The sequence below is a fragment of the Epinephelus lanceolatus genome, chromosome 9, assembly GCF_041903045.1.
Source record: "Epinephelus lanceolatus isolate andai-2023 chromosome 9, ASM4190304v1, whole genome shotgun sequence".
NCBI lineage: Eukaryota > Metazoa > Chordata > Actinopteri > Perciformes > Serranidae > Epinephelus > Epinephelus lanceolatus.
Window position 1 is genome coordinate 2031261 of NC_135742.1, and position 18665 is coordinate 2049925.

The 18665-nt window shown below is 40.4% G+C and overlaps 1 protein-coding gene and 2 long non-coding RNA genes across 5 annotated transcripts in view; 1 reads left to right on the forward strand and 2 right to left on the reverse strand.

Annotated features, from left to right (window-relative positions):
• LOC117252562 (uncharacterized) overlaps positions 1-18665 on the forward strand; it is a 74973-nt gene that overhangs the window by 39284 nt on the left and 17024 nt on the right. For 2 of the 3 annotated variants that reach the window (XM_078171030.1, XM_078171031.1), the window contains one exon: positions 43-3438. In XM_078171030.1, the coding sequence (XP_078027156.1) occupies positions 43-2633 (2591 nt within the window). In that variant the 3' untranslated portion in view covers positions 2634-3438. Of the gene's footprint in view, positions 1-42; positions 3439-9879; positions 9891-18665 lie in introns of those variants that run through there. The other variant, XM_078171032.1, reaches the window with a different exon arrangement.
• Positions 3427-6454, reverse strand: LOC144464321 (uncharacterized). The gene is made up of 2 exons (XR_013492071.1): positions 6111-6454; positions 3427-5053 (listed from the first exon to the last, which is right to left on the reverse strand). It is a non-coding gene; the product is annotated as an uncharacterized LOC144464321 (long non-coding RNA).
• On the reverse strand, positions 11504-12818 carry LOC144464324 (uncharacterized). Its single transcript, XR_013492076.1, has 3 exons — positions 12539-12818; positions 12305-12420; positions 11504-11598 (listed from the first exon to the last, which is right to left on the reverse strand). It is a non-coding gene; the product is annotated as an uncharacterized LOC144464324 (long non-coding RNA).

The window sequence follows — 18665 nt, forward strand, 5'->3', positions numbered from 1 at the left end:
GCAGCTGTGAATATTAAAGGTAACTCAAGTTTGATGTTACAGGTGATGATGAGGAGCAGAGCCCAGAGTGTCTCAGGATTGTGCTGATAGGGAAGACTGGCTGTGGAAAAAGTTCTTCAGGAAACACCATCCTAGGAAGAGACGAGTTTGAAGCTGAATCAAGCCAAACATCAGTCACCAAACGCTGTCAGAAAGCAGTGGGAGAGGTGGACGGTCGTCCTGTTGCTGTAGTCGACACTCCTGGTCTGTTTGACACAACTTTGTCCCATGAAGAGGTTAATGAGGAGATGGTGAAATGCATCAGTCTTCTGGCTCCAGGACCACATGTCTTCCTGTTGGTGTTACAAATCGGCAGATTTACACCAGAGGAGAAGGAGACAATAAAGCTCATCAAGAAAGGCTTTGGGAAGAATTCTGAACAGTTCACCTTCATTCTTTTCACCAGAGGAGATGAACTGGAACATGATGAGATATCTATTGGGGAGTACATTGGAAAAAAATGTGATGATTCCTTTAAGAAGCTGATTGCTGACTGTGGAGGAAGATACCATGTGTTCAATAACCATGATAAAGAAAAGCATAAACAAGTCAGTGAGCTGATAACCAAGATTGACACCATGGTGAAGACAAATGGAGGCAGCTGCTACACTAATGAGATGCTGCAAGAGGCCGAGGAAGCTATAAAGAAGGAAGTGCAGAGGATCCTGAAGGAGAAGGAAGAAGAGATGAAGAGAGAGAGGGAGGAGCTGAGAAGAAAACATGAGGAAGAAATGCAAGAGATGAAAAAAAGAATGGAAGAACAGAGAGCAGAAATTGAAAAGGAGAGAATACTGAGAGAAAAACAACTTGAGGAAAAGCAGGAGAGGATCAACAAGGAACGTGAGGAGAGAGAGAAAGAACAGGAAATGAGAGAAGAAGACGACAGGAAGAGAAAACAACAGGAAGAAATTCAACGACAGGAGTGGAAACAAAAGCTTAATGTTTTGGAGCAAAAATTAAAGTTAGAGTCAGAATCAAAGGACAGAAAGCTGGAGGAGAGCAGAGAAGAGATGATGAAAGAACGAGAGAACTTGGAGAGAAAACAAAAAGAATGGTGGGAAAAACGAAAACAAGATGAACAGAGACGACAGGAAGAACAAATAAGACTTCAAAAGCTTCAAAAAGAGTTTGAACAGGAAAAAGAAAAATATGAAAAGAGGAAAAATGAAGAGGACCGAAATAGAAGAGAACAAGTAGAGAAAGAGAGAAAAGACAAGGAGGAAAAGCAGAAAGCAGAAATTGAAAAGGAGAGAAAACAGAGAGAAAAACTACTTCAGGAAAAGGAGGAGAAGATAAAGAGGGAACATGAGGAGAGAAAGAAAGAACAGGAAATGAGAGAAGAAGAAGACAGAAAGAGAAAACAAGAGGAAGAAATTCAGCGACAGGAGTGGAAACAAAAAGTTGAAGCTTTGGAGCAAAAAATAAGATCAGAGTCAGAATCAAAGGAAACTATTGACAGAAAGCTGGAGGAGAGCAGAGAAGAGATGAGGAAAGAACGAGACGACTGGGAGAGAAAACAAAAAGAATGGTGGGAGAAACGAGATCAAGAAAATGAACAGAGACAAAAGGAGGAGCAAACAAGACTGAAAAAGCTTCAAGAAAAATATGAACAAAGGGAAAAATGTTTGAAGAAAACAATGGAAGAGGAACGAATCAGAAGGGAACAAGAGGAAAAAGAGAGAAAAGACAAAGAGGTAAAACAGAGAGCAGAAACTGAAAAGGAGAGAAAACTCAAAGAAAAACTATTTGAAGAAAAGGAGGAGAAGATAAAGAAGGAGTATGAAGAGAGAAAGAAAGAACAGGAGATGAGAGAAGAAGAAGACAGGAAGAGAAAACAACAGGAAGAAATTCAACGACAGGAGTGGAAACAAAAAGTTGAAGCTTTGGAGCAAAAATTAAAGTTAGAGTTAGAATTAAAGGACAGAAAGCTGGAGGAGAGCAGAGAAGAGATGAGGAAAGAACGAGAGAACTGGGAGAAAGAAAGAAAAGAATCGTGGGAGAAACGAATACAAGAAAATAAACGGAGACGACAGGAAGAACAAACAAGATTGAAAAAGCTTCGGGAACTAAACGATCAGGAGAGAGAAAAATACGAAAAGAAGAGAAATGAAGAGGACCGACTCAGAAGAGAACAAGAGGAGAAAGAGAGAAAAGACATGGAGGAGAACTATAAGAAGAAAATGGAGAATCTGATGAAGACACATGAAGAGGAGGCCAGAAAGAAAGCTGAAGAGTTCAATGAATTCAAAGAGAAATACAAGAAGGAATCTGCAGCTCAGAAACAAGAGCACGAGAAACAAATGGAAGACAAAGAGCAGCGGTATGACCTCTTAAAGGCTCTTTCAGCTCACAGTGAAGAACAACTGAAGAAAAAACATCAAGGTGAAATTTGTGATTTGGTGAAATGTGTGACCAAAAGGAGAGAAAATCTGAAAAAAATCAAAGAATTACTGAAAAAACACGAAAAAGAAATGAAGAGAGTGAAAAATGAAGAGGAAAAGAAGGACCTGCAGAAAACACATGAAAGTCAAATAAGTGACTTGATACAGGAACTTGTGACACAGGTCGACCCATCAAGGTGTCGCATTTTATGATTCATGTCACAACAGCAGAGCAGTTTCAGATGTACTTCATTCATTCTGGAATTATTTGGTTTCAATAACTGAAACTTTAAAGAAGCAGAGACTTCACTGTGATAATTTGCAGTGGACTACACTGTAATGTTTATCATGGTGACATACTGTAAAGTCCAAAACACACCGGCCGCGCCACATGACGGCAGCATCATTGTCGCGAGTCAAGTGCCAACCCCCAACACACACAGCAAGTGTCACGCTGCGGGGCGTCAACCGGAATTCTATCGCACACTCCACTCTGTTAGGTGGCAGTAATGTCACTAGCTGGCTGCCAACTGCCAATTATAACAAAAGACGAGGAAGAAGACACAGGAAGAGAAAGAAAACACACAACGCAGGACGACCACAACCACGACCATGACAACCAGACAACAACGGTACCAATTAACAAACAATAGATGGCGCCAAAGTTCTGCTTCTCTTCTCTTCAACAGAGCTGCTACTACGGGAGCTGGGAAGTACAAAATAGGCTTTTCTCTGAAAAAGAAGTGCTTTTTCAAGGGCAGCGACACTGGAAAATAGGACAATAGACGCGCATCAACATGCTGTCGGTGTGGGTTTGTAAATAGAGAATAATGGGGGCGTCTGTTTTGACGTGTGTCGTACGGCGCCGGTGTGTTTGGCCTTTAATACTTCTCATTGGCTGTCAGGTGTCAAAATCAGGAGCCTGTTGTGTTGTCACGATACTAAAATATCAAACTTGATACTCAGTACTATTTTCAATACTACAGAAAAAAAAAAAAAAACAAAATTACAGCCATATATTGCTTTTTTTATTTATAAAACATCACAAAAATAACAGCAACAACACAATCTTTAGGTCAGGGCTATTCAATTACAGATTACTGGGCCAGATTTTAAAACCAGATAATGTTGATGTGCCACATTTTTAGCAGCAAGCAACCCATCCACTTTTTTTTAGCATACATGTATGTATAGATAGATAGATAGATAGACAGATATATTTCATTTTTAGTTTGTCTTTAAGAGTTTGCTGTTGGCCCTGCGAGCGCGATGTGCTTGTGTAAACTTCAATAGTAAACCATAACAGTGGTGAATGAGAGACTGCTGACAGAGCAGATTAAAATATGGCTTTCTACATGCTGATCACATGTACTGATAAACAGTGATGGGAATAACGGCGTTATGAAGAAATAGTGTTACTAACGGCGCTACTTTTTTCAGTAACGAGTAATCAAAAAAGTTACTGTCTCCCCCGTTATAACGGCGTTACCATTATCACAATAAAATGTGCCGATACTCGGCTTTACTTGAGTTCACTGAAGCAGCTTTCAACCAAACCAGCTCCTTCTCAGCGGAGCTCTAAAGTTTCTTTTTCTTTGCTGAGGGCAGGTGAGGGGGAAGCATAAGTCATGATGATTGGCTTAGGGAGAGTAAAATGTCATCATAAACCAGTCAGAGGCAGAGTAGGGCAGGTATTCCCAAGCACACAAGCAGGGTTGCTGTGTGGGCTTGTTTTTTTGTAAAGTCACTTACAAATATTGGTAGTCGCGGGTTGCTTATTTGGGCTTGTTTCTAAAGTGGAGTTGCTTATTTGGGCTTGTTCTCTAAACGCCGCCTATCTCTCTATATATCCGTCTAGTAAGTTATTTAAACACATGATAGTATGTCGGACTGCAGGATGTTTCCACAGCTCCGCTCTCTCCGCCCCTCTCCTTCTCCGCACACACAGGTGACGGTCAGTCAATTAATGGAGGTTCTTACACACACACACACACACACACACACACACAACATATTCAATGCTGAGTTTCATTACATACAGTTCCATTAAGGGGGGTGTCCAAGCAATTTGACATATTTTAGCATTTTATAATCCGTGGTTTGCCCTCTCCAGGTTGGGGGAGAGTTACTGCCTCAAGCGAGGGAGTTCAAGTATCTCGTGGTCTTGTTCACGAGTGAGGGTAGAGTGGAGCATGAGATGGGTCAGTGGGTCGGGGCAGCTTCTGCAGTCATGCAGGCGCTGCGCCAGTCCGTTGTGGTGAAGAGGGAGCTGAGCCCAAAAGCAAAACTTTTGATTTACTGGTCCATCTACGTCCCAGCCCTCACCTATGGTCATGAACTCTGGGTAGTGACTGAAAGAATGAGGTCACAGATACAAGCAGTGGAAATGAGTTTCCTCCGTGGGGTGTCTGGGCTCAGCCTTAGAGATAGGGGGAGGACCTTGGATATCTGGAGGGAGCTCGGAGTAGAGCTGCTGCTCCTTCAGGTCAAAAGGGGTCAGTTGAGGTGGTTCAGGCATCTGAACAGGATCCTCCTGGGCGCCTTCGACTGGAGGTGTTTCGGGCACGTCCCACCGGTAGGAGGCCCCAGGGCAGACCCAGAACTTGCTGGAGGGATTACATATCTCATCTGACCTAGATAGGGATGTAACGAAATGGAAAATTTGATATCTCGATTATAATGACCAAATTATCACGGTAAACGATAATATCGCGATACTTTTTCAAGCGCTGTAAAATGTCCAAAAAATAGATATATTGAAATAACTTCACTAAATCTTGTAACTTCCTTATCATACCAAAATGTTAACAGCCAAAATCTTATATTAAAATGAAACTTTCACATTAAAGGGGCAAGGGATTGGCACAGCAACAGAAAATTTTATTTTAAATGAACAAAATATGTAAACACATTACAGGAACAAAGCTTATTTGTCTGGTGCATCATAACAGTCAGCAAAATATGTAAACAATTTATATATTATTAGCACAAGAGGAAAAATATATATTAAACAAAACAATGCAAGAGTAGAACAAAAAACATACAATATATACAATAGATATCACAAATGTGCAGGAGAAACCAAAAAAACCCTAAGGGCAATGGTCATCATTACACAGAATAATTCACACATTAGAAATGTGCATGTGAGTCAGAGGAGTCAGTGCCTGTTTGAGAAAAGGAGTGCATGCTCTCGTGTGTGTGTGTGTGTGTTAGGTCAAGACTGTGAGCAGTGAATTTAATTAACCTTATAAAACCGAGAGCCCCCATTAAGGCTCTCAGTCAAAGGTTAACACGGCAGCGTTTTATGTTGTTTCCTTGAGCTTATGTCGAGAAAGCTGGCCGTCTGTATCGATTCTAGCTCGCCATACAATAACCATAATCACAGTGATTCAATCATAGTTGATCTTAATTAGCGTTACGTTACGTCGGTTTATATTCTGTCGGCTCCGCTCAGTGTTTTCAGCTCCATTTCGTTTTGAAACACTTCGCAACATAGCTGCTAATACTATTAGCTATTAGCTACTCAGCTAGTATTAGCTCCTAAGTGTCTTAAACGAAAACGGAAAACCTAGTCGCCGTTTAGGAGGACAGATACAGCTCAAATGTCTCATATACGTCGCGAGTTACACATCTCAGTAAAACCGAAGTCCCTCACACAATAACTGACGTTTGCATAGCATAACTTGCATTGGCTGTAAAGCTGTGGATGATGGTCACGGAGATGAGCCAGTAGATTTGTAGTGTTGCTACCCTTCGCAGCAACTTTCTTTCTGCGTGTTCTGCACACAGGATGGTTGTCCTCCACCAGCTGTCCCTCGGCATTCTTCAGAAACCCAAAGTACGCCCAGACCTCAGACTTTGTGTGTTTAGTAGGGGGGGAAAATGTCCTGCGTGCAGCTATCACCACCTTCCGCCATGTTTTCATTCTTTGTGTTCACACATGCTACGCCTTCACGCAGCGCCTGCATCGCGAGACTTGAATGAGGCTGTTATTACATGTCCTGATAATCCACCGCGATAATGCAATTAATTTAAACATAAATGGTAATTCTTACCGTGTAAAAATTTACCAAAATTTACCATAATATCAGTAATGGTTACATCCCTAGACCTGGGAACGCCTCGGGGTCCTCCAGAAGGAGCTGGAAAGCGGGAGAGGGATGTCTGGGATGCTTTGCTCGGCCTGCTGCCCCCGCGACCCGGCCCTGGATAAGTGGATGGATGGATGGAGTATTTTAAAAAAAGTAAGGCTATAGTTACTTTTCCAGGTAATTAGTTACTTTTACAGTGCTGTAACTCAGTTAGTCACTCAGTTACTTTTGGGGAAAATAACTAGTAACTATAACTAATTACTTTTTTAAAGTAACATTCCCAACACTGTTGATAAAGTATTGGCTTTTTACTGGCAGAGGTTTTATTGCACTCTCACAGTAACAACCGTAGTTGTCGTCAAGTAGAGTAAGTTATATTCCCTTCGTCTGCACCACTGCCTCTCTGCTGATGTCTGACGTCACTCTGTTGTGTGTATGTGTGTGTGTCTGTACTAAGTTTTAGTATCGATACTAATCCAAGTATCGATTTTTTTTGACAATATTAAACTGTAGGTAACCATAGCGACAGTACTGATGCTTCAGGCTTTATTATTAATAAGCATGTATATGCATGTTTTTTTTCAGTGGTAAAACCCCTCAAAAAAGGCAACACAATCCTTTCCCACTGCCAGTAGTGTGCACAGCTCTGCAGTAGACAAGTACGCCTTACATTTAATAATAATAATAATAGTACATTGGATTTATATAGTGTCTTTCAGGATACTCAAAGACACATTTATTTTCTACTAGTGTGTCACTTTCAATGTCACAAATGTCCCAGAAAAGAGGTCACTAAACAGTAGAAAGCAGCATGGAGGCCAACAAAAATATCACTCTTAAGGCTAATTTATGCTCAACGTTAAAAACGGATCCGGATACGGATGGAGCCTTCTGTCTGTGCTCCGCATTCATTTCATCCGTATTTCTGCACGTTTCCATAAAGCTTACAGATACGGGCTAAACGGAGCAGTACCACCGGGAACCGTGGGGGCAGTGTTGATGTCACTACCCGATACGTAGCTCTAGTGAGACACGAAGAAGAAATAACAATTCAATTTCTCTCATCGGCAGTACTAGAGAAAAGAATTCTCCGTCCTCCAGTCGCGATGTATTTAACGGCCTCACCGACCACCGTCTCCTACAACGCTGCCCCTGTTTTTGTCTTTTATGCAAGAGGTACATTATCAATATCTCCTCCACAGTCGCCATGTTTGTTTTTGAGTTTGTTGTTGTCATAAACTTTAGACACTGGGCTGCCCCCTGGTGGATATATTGGTTAACATCCATGCCAGTGTAAAGAGCGCGAAGTATGTGGGCAGTGACAGTAACATCATTTGAAACGTACGTATACATTTTCGTACGTAAAGGGAGCATAATGAGCCCTTACATCTCACACTTATTCAGTCTCTCTTTTAAACTTGGCGCTGCCTTAATTTTAAACGATGATTTAGTGCTGCTTGGATGAAGACAGATGGTATGTGGTGGCAGCCTGTCACTGCATTGTGCTGGCAAAGGAGTGAAATTAGGGCATCTACCTGGGTGTCATGTTTCCATCACTGCCCATAGAAGTCAACTGGAGCTGGACTTGATAAATACTCATGACTACTGCAGAGTCATTTGTCCCTAGAGTGAAAGCTGACTGTAACCTTTCCCTTTAAATGAAAAAGGCAGATGTTAGTAGGTGTTAGGGTTTTTTTCTCCAGTGGGAAAGTTACCTAAATGTCTGAATTGCATATGTCTATATGTGTAGCATTGTTTTCTTCTCCACTGTTTTGTTGAGAATTATTTACCTTTTTTGATGTTTTTATTTTCCTGTATAATTCTCTAAAGATAATGGCCATTACAGATGATCTTTGTTTTCTTTTGAGTATGAGAAAAGAACATGATGTTTGTCAAATGAAATGTTCAGATGTTCTATGTGAATATAATTTAAAATGTTCATCAGATGAATGAACCTGATAAAAACGGAATGTTTTAATGTTTCTTTGTTTTGGTTCATGTCCAATACGAATCAATACTTTCTGACTGATTGAATCGATTTAAGACATAATTGAGATGAATCTTTAATCATGTTTTGTACCTGATCCTTATTATTATTAAAGATTAAAGTGTTTTCTTGTAGTTCAGTGTGGACTGTTGTTAATGACGAAGTCAAACAAACTTTTGACTCTAATAAACTGATCTCTATTTATTTATGTATGTCCTTAATCTTACCATAATCATGTTACGGGGGAAACTGTCAAAATATCCCAGTTACACTAAGTGCACTGACCAATGTTCAAGAAGAAATCCAAGACACACGAACCGAAACATCTGTTTTAGCATTTGCTAAACATCAGGTTAGTCAAACTGTGCTTATTTAGATAGATAACAGCACCTGGTGGCGTCATGGGGAAACAGAAAGGGACAACAACGAAAGGTAAGGCAGCATAAGTCCAAGTGAGGGGGGTAGATGGGTCCAACAACCACTAGCTTATTCTTACCATGAATATTATTGGTAGTAGTTGTATTAGTAATATCGCAATAACATGACATCGAGTACAACAATTAAAACTCAATTAATGTGTTTATAATGTATTAAAAACAAGTGCTGTGCTCTGAATAAATAAAGTCTCTGCACTGTAAATTAGAAAACAGTTGTAGGGCAGGTGATGTTTCTTTATGCAGAATTGATTTCTGGTCTAAAAGTCAGTTAAGAGGCTTCATCAAAGGGGTTTGGTGAGCGTGGGTCATTTTTGACACTGAGAACAGGAGGAGCATAAAGAAAATAGAGACATCAGTGGGGTTCAGTTAGTGTTAGTGAGGTTTAGTGTCGTCCACTGTTCTCTTTGCTGATACTGTTTTACATCACTGTCTTTGTTGTTGAGTTGACTGTTGTTGATCCAGAATCCTTCACAGCTGTGATTCAGTGTAGTCACGTCTTGACATCCTTTGTTATTGATAAAAGAGTCTCACCATGAATCTGAGTATGTGAGCATCCTGTAAGTGAGATTAAGATTTAATATTTGAGTGATTTTGTTCAGTGCAGTCACTGACTTCACAGTTTGGTCACTTTTTGTCTATGCTAAGCAATCACATCTCAGTTTAAATGTCCTTTAGTATGTACACTTGTTTTATCAGGTATCACACAATGACTGTTTCTGTGGTTTATATATCCTATAATAAGCGTAGTGGAGGTTGTTAGCTGTGACTCAACACTATAGCTCAACTTCAACAACAGGTACACCTGTTGAAAAGCTGATTTCAGGCACACTGGGTCAATGAAAAAGTCCAGCTGCAAAAGGTAAACTTGAAATAAAACAGCAGTCTGACGGCAAATTGTCTTAGCTTCTATACTCACTGCGACTCCTGGTGGACAGATGAAGAACTGCAGCTGGTTTCCACACATGATGCTAAGGGGCCTTACAGGACTTTAAATATTTACATACCTACACATCTGTAGAAACTTACACTTATATTTATGCAACTAGCTATCAAGTGTACTCAGAGTGATGATAGATAGATAGATAGATAGATAGAGTACAAGTGTACAAGTCTATCTATCGTAGTAAAGTAGTCAAATCTTTTTCTACAACAGAGTAGAATAATTTGACAGGTATAAAGACTTAAATTATTTACAAGGTTGCTCGTCTAGAGATTATTAGTCCAGTCAAAAGAACACAGAGTTGGCACTATTTTACTCATCAATACAGCGAAGAAAACTCCAACTCTGAAACAAAAGTTTATCACTTAAACTGATTACAACCTATTTTAAAAAATCAGACATCAGTACCAACGGTAAATCACTGAAATGTTTGCTGAGGTAAATCTGCTCTGACTAGGATAAACTAGAAGGACTAGTAGGTCCTTACATTTCCTAAAACACTGAAGCTAATTTTCAAGTCGTCATTATTTTGATAAATTAACAACGTATTTGAAATATAAACTGTTCAGTTCTCTCTAAAAATACAATTCTCAACACTAAATCTGGTGACAACAACAACAGTGCAAAAATATTTACTTACATGTGAGTTTGGTTCATGTCCTCCATCACTGCTGCTGGTTGAAATAAAATGCATGCTGGGATACTTGTGTACCGCAAGTTCACACGTGTCACCTCCAAAAGCATCCTTGATGAAATGGACGAACAAGACGGGTGGGTATTTGGACCATACTTAGATAAATGCAAATGTTAAATTTAGGACAGTACTTCAGCCGTGATGTTTCACAAGTCCACCAAAGCAGAAATTCAGAGAGGCCTCAGATCTCTGGGAGAGCCTCTGATGTCATTAGGATCTGTTGTTTAGGAGCATTACAACACTCCAGTTGAAGATAAGACAAAGATAATATAAGACAGTTTAATTTATGGATAATGAAAGAAGAAGGGCACACAGATCTTACCTCTACATGACTACATATACACAAACTAACAAAAATCATATTCACTTTCATTTTTAAATGATTGTTGAAGACCAGTGGAGAAGCTTTAATATGCAGCCCTCCATTCTGTGAGGACCTGTGTTTCCTCAGATGACCCTCCACTTAACATTTAAATGTTATTTTGCCTGAACACAGTTAATATGCACTATAATAAGCCATGAAAAGATATCATGGAATCAATTACAGTGATTAACACATATTCTAGTCAGAAACAGAGGCAGCACAGTTGTTGACTTTCCAAAACAAAAATCTCCGGTTCTGACACTAAAGTTTATCTTCTGAATCAAATCACATCTGATACTTAAAACATCACGGAGACATCAGAACCACTGGTCAATTAACAAAGTGTTTGCTGAGGTAAATCTGCTCTGACTGAGATGACCTAGAAGGAGCAGCAGGTCCTTGCATCTCCAAATACATTAAGCTAAATTTTTAAGTAGACATTATTTGAATTAATCGATGACAGACCTGAAATATAAACGGTTACTTTCCTGCTTAAACTTGAAATTACAAAAACTAAATCTGGTGACAACAGTTGTAGTACAAAAATAATAACTTACATGTGAGTTTGGTTCATGTCCTCCATCACTGCTGCTGGTTGAAATGAAATGCATGCTGGGATACTTGTGTACCACGAGTTCACACAGGTCACCTCCAAAAGCATCCTTGATGAAATGGACGAACAAGACGGGCGAGTATCTGGACCATACTTAGATAAATGCAAATGTTAAATTTAGGACAGTACTTCAGCCGTGACGTTTCACAAGTCCACCAAAGCAGAAATTCAGAGAGGCTTCAGATCTCTGGGAGAGCCTCTGATGTCATTAGGATCTGTTGTTTAGCAGCGTTGTGATTTCCCATCACTCCAGTTTAAGACCAGACAGTTAAAGATAATATATCACAGTTTATTAAATGGATAATTAAGGAAAGAGGATGCACAGATCTTACCTCTACTGGACTCCACATACACAAACTAACACACTAAATGTTAAATGTTATTTGAACTGAACATAGTGAACATGCTCTATAATAAACCAAGATAAAATACTGTGGAATCAGTTATGATGATAAACACATATTACAGTCTAAAGAACACAGAGGCAGCGCTACTTCATCGTCACTTTAAAGCATCAAAATGTTTCTGTCAGGTTGGAGCATCAACTACAGGGTTTAGTTTAGTTGTTTGTAGTTGGCCAGTCATTTCTCTGCTTTCATTAAATCTGTATTAATGTGTACAATTGTCACAAACATTTATAGAATATTTAAAAGACAAAAACATGTCAATAAAGTGATGTAAAGTTGATATTAAAAAGGGTGGGACTCAGAGGCAGGTGTCTACTTTGTCTCTGGATCCTGTCAACACCACCTCACCTCCTCCTTCCGTCATCGGTGAGCCCCCCTCCGGACTGAAGGTGAGTCCCACTCCGCCTCCATCTGCAGCTCCATCCGTTTATTTCTCCTCCTTCACCGGACACACAAACCGGGATCTGCTAACAACAGCATCATGTCAGGTCTCTCAGAGTCAGTAACATCCGTAAAATCCGTTACAGCGGGACAACAGACTGGCTCCGAATGTTAGCAGGTGAAATAAATGACACTATATACCTGGTTACAACTGAATATGGTCTCTCACAGCCACCTCCGTTTGACACCAAGCTCCAAAACATATTGAAGCTAACTGCTGCTCAGCAAGCTAACGTTACACCACTGATTTCTCATCAAGCTACTTAACGTTACTTTAAGTCACTGATATTGTGCTCAACAAATCACTGTACAACAAATGACCACTGATATGGTGACACAATCATTCACAACAATACCCGGAAGTCCCTTGAACAGAAAACAAGTTAGTCCAAAGCTTCACAGACACAAAAATGAACGTATATTGTCGTCGTTTAACAGAGTTTGTAACAGACAGCTGAAACACAAACAGCTTTACAGCAGCACACTGGAAACCACATGTGGGTTCAACAACTCCAGTTTGCAGGGGCTCCACAAGATGGCGCCGCTGCCACAAAAATCAAACCTGATGGAAACAAAGCACAGTGGGAAAAGTAACGTTACAGCCTGCGTTACATTACCAACAGGATAAAGTAGTTCATAGCATGATGGGGAAATATAACAGTGATTAATAAAGTATGACATTAACAGCAGTAACAGTCACAGGACTCTTTTAACCTGCTGCATATTTAATATTGTTGTATTGTGTGGGATACTGTTTCACTGTTTCATCCAGCAGGTGGCGCTCTGACATTAACGACTGACATCAAGTCTGTTTCCAAAAGAACTTGTGCAGAACCGTCTGTAACTTTATTAATGATCATTTACACTTTTCCATCTTATTTTCTGTTCATAATTTTAATGCATTTGTAACTTAAAAACTAAAATGACTAAAAGTGGTTTACATGAAATGTAATATTGGATAATGATGTTTAAACCAACCGCTCTACATTTCACCACAGTAGGTTTAGATCATGTGTTTATGATAATTATGACTTAAATCAGAGATAATAATAACGATTTGTAAATGAGTCACTCAAACATGTTGCTCCTGAACTTCAGCTACACCTCCAGTGTTTGTAGCTTTAACACTGGGTGGGGCATCTTCTATGTTTACCTTTACTTGTTACATTATTTACTTTCACTTTCATCACTGAGTGTGTCGCAGCAAGAATTGCAGCGGGTGAGTGAACTGATCAAAACTAGATAAAGAAAAATAACTAAAGTAAAGTCAGTCTATCAGAGCTGCTGATGGATCAATTGAGCTGATAATAGAACAATAACAGATCTGTGTGGGATCAAAGTAGGTGGACTGTACTAACACCTCACAGCCAGCATGTATAAAGCTGTGTAGGGAGTCTGCTGAGAAGCTGAAACAGAAAACGCTCATCCATCAGTCTGCAAGAAAATATTTGATTTTCTGTGTTTCTGTCTGAACTGAGAGCTCCTGATATGTTTCATCTCTTAAATTCATCTGAAATGAGATGTACTGAGACGACTGTGACAAATGCTGATGTGAATATTCAGACGGAAGTGAACTGTCGAGACGCCACGTCAGAGAACATGAGAGGAGGAGTCAGAGCTGATCGGACATGTTGCTCTACTGTAACTATGCAGCAGTATGAAAGACTGTCTGAACTTGATTTCAGTGTTTCAGCTTCATCACAAAGACATGTTTACTGTCAGTTTTTAAGTATTTTGAGATTTGCAAAACATTCTTTGTAATTAATTAATGATTAGAAACTAATCACCTTTATTGGCCAAGTATGTTTGGACACAAGGAGTTTCAGGTTTCCAGTGGCTCTCAGTGTAGTTTCATACAAATATACAGGAAGATGAAAGATATAGAAAATATGCAGCTAAAACAAGGAACTAATAGAGATAAACATGAACAACAATGGACAATAACAAACATGTATTTACAGGTCAGGGAAGGAAAGCTTAATGGATGTGACTTCAAACTGTAGAGAGAAGAGCTGTTGAAGTGACACAAACACTCTGAGTGTGTACTCTGATAGTGGTGCTACAGAGTGGAGCTCCTCCCCTCTCTGATGCTGTTTGGTTGAGTTCAGACACACTGAAAAGGTTCATTTGGTTCTGTCAGTTACTCACAGAATAAACATTAACTGGTGACTGGCTGAGTTGACCTGCCCTCAGTCATTTTAACTGTTGAAAGTCACGGTGCCATCTACCTGCCACCTGACTGTTTTCTCTGATTATAAGAATGAGATAAAAGACTAACACATACTTTCTTAATTACATTCTTGTGGCAACACAATTGTTGACTGGATTTTGTTCAAAGACTACGTAATGAAACACTACATTCATGTAACACGTATAAACTTAGGAAGAAAGCGGTTGGAGGATGGCGGGGGAGAACGAGCAGAACCTTGAAACAAGGACTTAGGGTTCGTGTGCAGATTTCTGCCTTAGGTTTAGACAACAAATGCACTTAGGTTAAGGTAAGGGAAAGATCATGATTTCCAATAAAAAAAGGTAATTAAATAATAATACTGCCGTCACTCTGACTTTGCCAGAACACAACTGAAATATGTTGTCAGTGAATATTTTGCACATTTTACCAACATACAACATATGTGAAACACCTTGTTTTTATCTTTATTTCCTTATGTAACAAAAGTATGTGGTTAGGTTTTAAAGCAACATCACAGTTCGGCTCAACAGTCACACAGGAAGCAAACAGTGGGCTCCTATGTGAAAGCATAAACTGATGTTGCCTGGAGGCCGTGAAAGACACCTTTTTGCATCAGTGATTAACACCAGAATCACTGACATAGTGGTGGTATTTGACGAGTTGGGGATGAAAATGGACGTCATCTGATATGAAGAACCTCCTGAAAGTCATTACAAGCAATCACTTGACTTTGAGATCTCGTGGTAAAACAGTTCAGCTTTGGAGCAATATTTAGCCTCTTTCTCAGAAAGCTAGCATGACATGTCTGGTAGCAATGGATTCACAACAATCTCAAAATTCATATGAAACCACTGGCTTAAAAATCAGAGCCTTCAAAAGACAGCAACGTTAATGCCAGATGCTCCATCACTGTTTTAGAGGATTAACATTAGACCAACTTCATAAACCATGAAGAAGGAGAAGAAGAATTCTCGTGTAAGATTATGGTGACCAATGAAGCAGAATCTGATTAAAATTTCACCTGTGGGTTAATTTTTTACTTTTAATGGTTGAATTATGTTGGAAATAGGCCTGCTACTCGGCTGCAGTCTTTTTTTTAGCATATTCAAAAAAATATTTAAAAGATCTGTATCAGCTTGTCTTTTTTTTTTTTTTAACGTGTTACTGGTGCATCCTGGTCATATTAAATTTATTTCATTCTAAAAACAAGATCTGATCTTAAATAAACATCTTGGTAACACTTTCTATGAAAACCACGTCTATAATGCAGGCATTTATAGTGAATTAAAATGTATCTACAATGCTCTATGACTGCACTCACAAACACACGTAATGCTTCCTGATGCACTGTATCAACAGTCATAAAAGATTACAGATGTGACTTATAATGATGATAAGTGTCTTATGGATGTTCTTGACTAGTTATAAACTAGAAGTTGACTGATGGGGCTTATGATGCATTATGAATACCTAAACTCACCTATACACACACATCAACAATCAACTGTAGTAAGGACTTGGTGTGTTATAAGAGTCCATGCAGTATCATAAGTTATCATTGCATGTCTTACATAAAGTGATATTATACTAAGTAAAGATGTAATGGTATGAAAATTTCATATCACGGTTATTGTGACCAAAATTATCACGGTTATCATTATTATCGCGGTATTGTTGAAATGTGTTCAAAATGTTCAAAAAGTCCTTTTACACACACTGAAATCATTTAACCAAGTTTTATTTCGAAAAATAAATGAAATAAAGAACACAATGTACGTTCTGTCTGACAGAAAGTCTAGCATGTTTGATTTTCTTTTTGTCAGTCACGATTACTCCCATCACAGCCGTCACTTTGACCAATAGAAACATAGAGTTAGCTGCTGCCATAGACAACTGTACGGCAACAACACCCCAGCCTTTTAGATATTTACTCTAGGGATGTTACCACACAGAGTAAAAGGAAACAGCAGAGGCACTTTGTCAACCCGCTGAGTACTTTCATTAGCATCAAGCTAGCAAATAATGTTATTTATATTATAATGGAGACGGACAAAAATTAATAACATTAACAAATAGCGGCAGGGCTTTTACTCACCACAACTGCAGAGGCTCCCAGCTTCATGTGAAACAGACTAGATTATAGACGGGCCGTTATGTATTAATCCCTCTGTCTCTTTATATTTTTACTTTTTATCCACTCCCGTTGCCTTGATAAAGTTAACACATTGCGCCGTCATTTCAAACTCAACACTTCCTGAACTTGTTTCAAATTAAAAGCCCCTTATAACCTCGGCTGAGAGAACCCCTCCATTTTCTAAATAGGCTTTTATTGTGAAACATTTGTAGGAACTTGTTGTGAAGGATTCAGTGACTTGTTTGTGTACGGTACTTCAAATATAGCTCCTGCCATCTGCTGGCGCTTTTTAGGTGACTACAACAACATGTCGACTGGCACATGAACAGACACAGTGACTGAAATAATAGTAAAAGTAAATCAAGATGGCGCCCCCAGTGCGGACGCCTGTTACAACAGCTCCTGCTCACCTCTGAGCTTTTTTCAATTTCTATTTCATTTAACTTTCTTATTTGGATTTTTTTTCAGTTAGCTAGCTAGCACTTATGTTCTGTTTTGTTATGGGGGCGAAGACCGCTCTCTGTATAGCGGTCTTTCTCCAATTTTGCTGTGGATACGATCGTGTGCGAGGATCCGGCGCCCAGCCGTGCCTCCATTGTTTACACCCGGGACCAGCTGTTAGCGCTGCGTCACACCGTGGTGCTGCCCGAGGAGAGGCACGACATTCCCGGCAAGCTGCTGAGAAGGAGACGGGGATGTCGCGCCGGAGTGCAGCGCCGACAACGGACTCGGAGGAGACGGTACAAACCCGTCCTCCCGTCCGTCGTTATGGGGAACGTAAGATCGCTCCCCAACAAGATGGACGAGCTGTCGGCGCTGACTCGCCATCAGAGGGAGTACTGGCAGAGCAGCGTGCTGGTGTTTACCGAGACATGGCTGAACACGGAAGTACCGGACACGATCGCAGCGCTGGACGGATTCCAGCTCATCAGACACGACAGGACAGCGGACAGCGGTAAGAAGAAAGGAGGGGGGCTGTGGCTGTGTTTGTGAATGATAGATGGTGTAACTCTGGGCACATCACTATCAAGGAACAGCATTGCTGCGGGGACATTGAGCTGCTGGCTGTTGGCATGAGACCATATTATCTACCCAGGGAGTTTTCTTATGTCATTATGGTAGCAGTCTATGTCCCCCCATCTGCAAAGGCTGAGTCTGCTTGTGACATTCTCCACTCTGTTACAAGTAGGCTGCAAACACAGCACCCTCAGGCCCTCCTTCTGATCTCTGGGGACTTCAACCACGCCTGTCCATCCACCACCCTGCCCACCTTCACCCAGTATGTTTCCTGCCACACCAGAGACAATAAAACACTGGATTTATTTTATGCCAACACCAAGGAGGCATACCACTCATCCCCCCTGCCCCCCCCGGGAAGAGCTGATCACAACCTGGTTCATCTTCTGCCTGTCTACAAACCTCTGGTGCAGAGAGAACCAGCAACCACCCGCTGTGAAAAGATGGTCTGAGGAGGCCGAGGAGGCCCTGAAAGACTGCTTCGAGGCCACTGTGTGGGAGGTACTCAGCAATTCCCATGGCGAGGACATTGACAGTATGACATCATGCATTACGGACTACATAAACTTCTGTGTGGAAAGCACCGTACCCACCAGGACTGTACGCTGCTACTCCAACACCAAACCCTGGATTACTCCAGAGTTAAAAGCTCTCCTGAAGGAGAAGCAGAGAGCTTTTAACTCTGGAAATAAGGAGGAGCTAATGGCCGTGCAGAAGGAGCTATGGAGAAACATCAGGTGGGGAAAGGAAGGATACAAAAAGAAGATGGAGGAACAGCTGCAGCAGAGCGACGTCAGCGGAGTCTGGAGAGGTCTGAAAACCATCTCAGGACACAAACAACCAGACTCCCAGACCAGAGGTGACCAGCAGTGGGTGAATGATCTGAATCTATTCTTCAATAGATTTGATCAGTCTGCCCCTCCCCT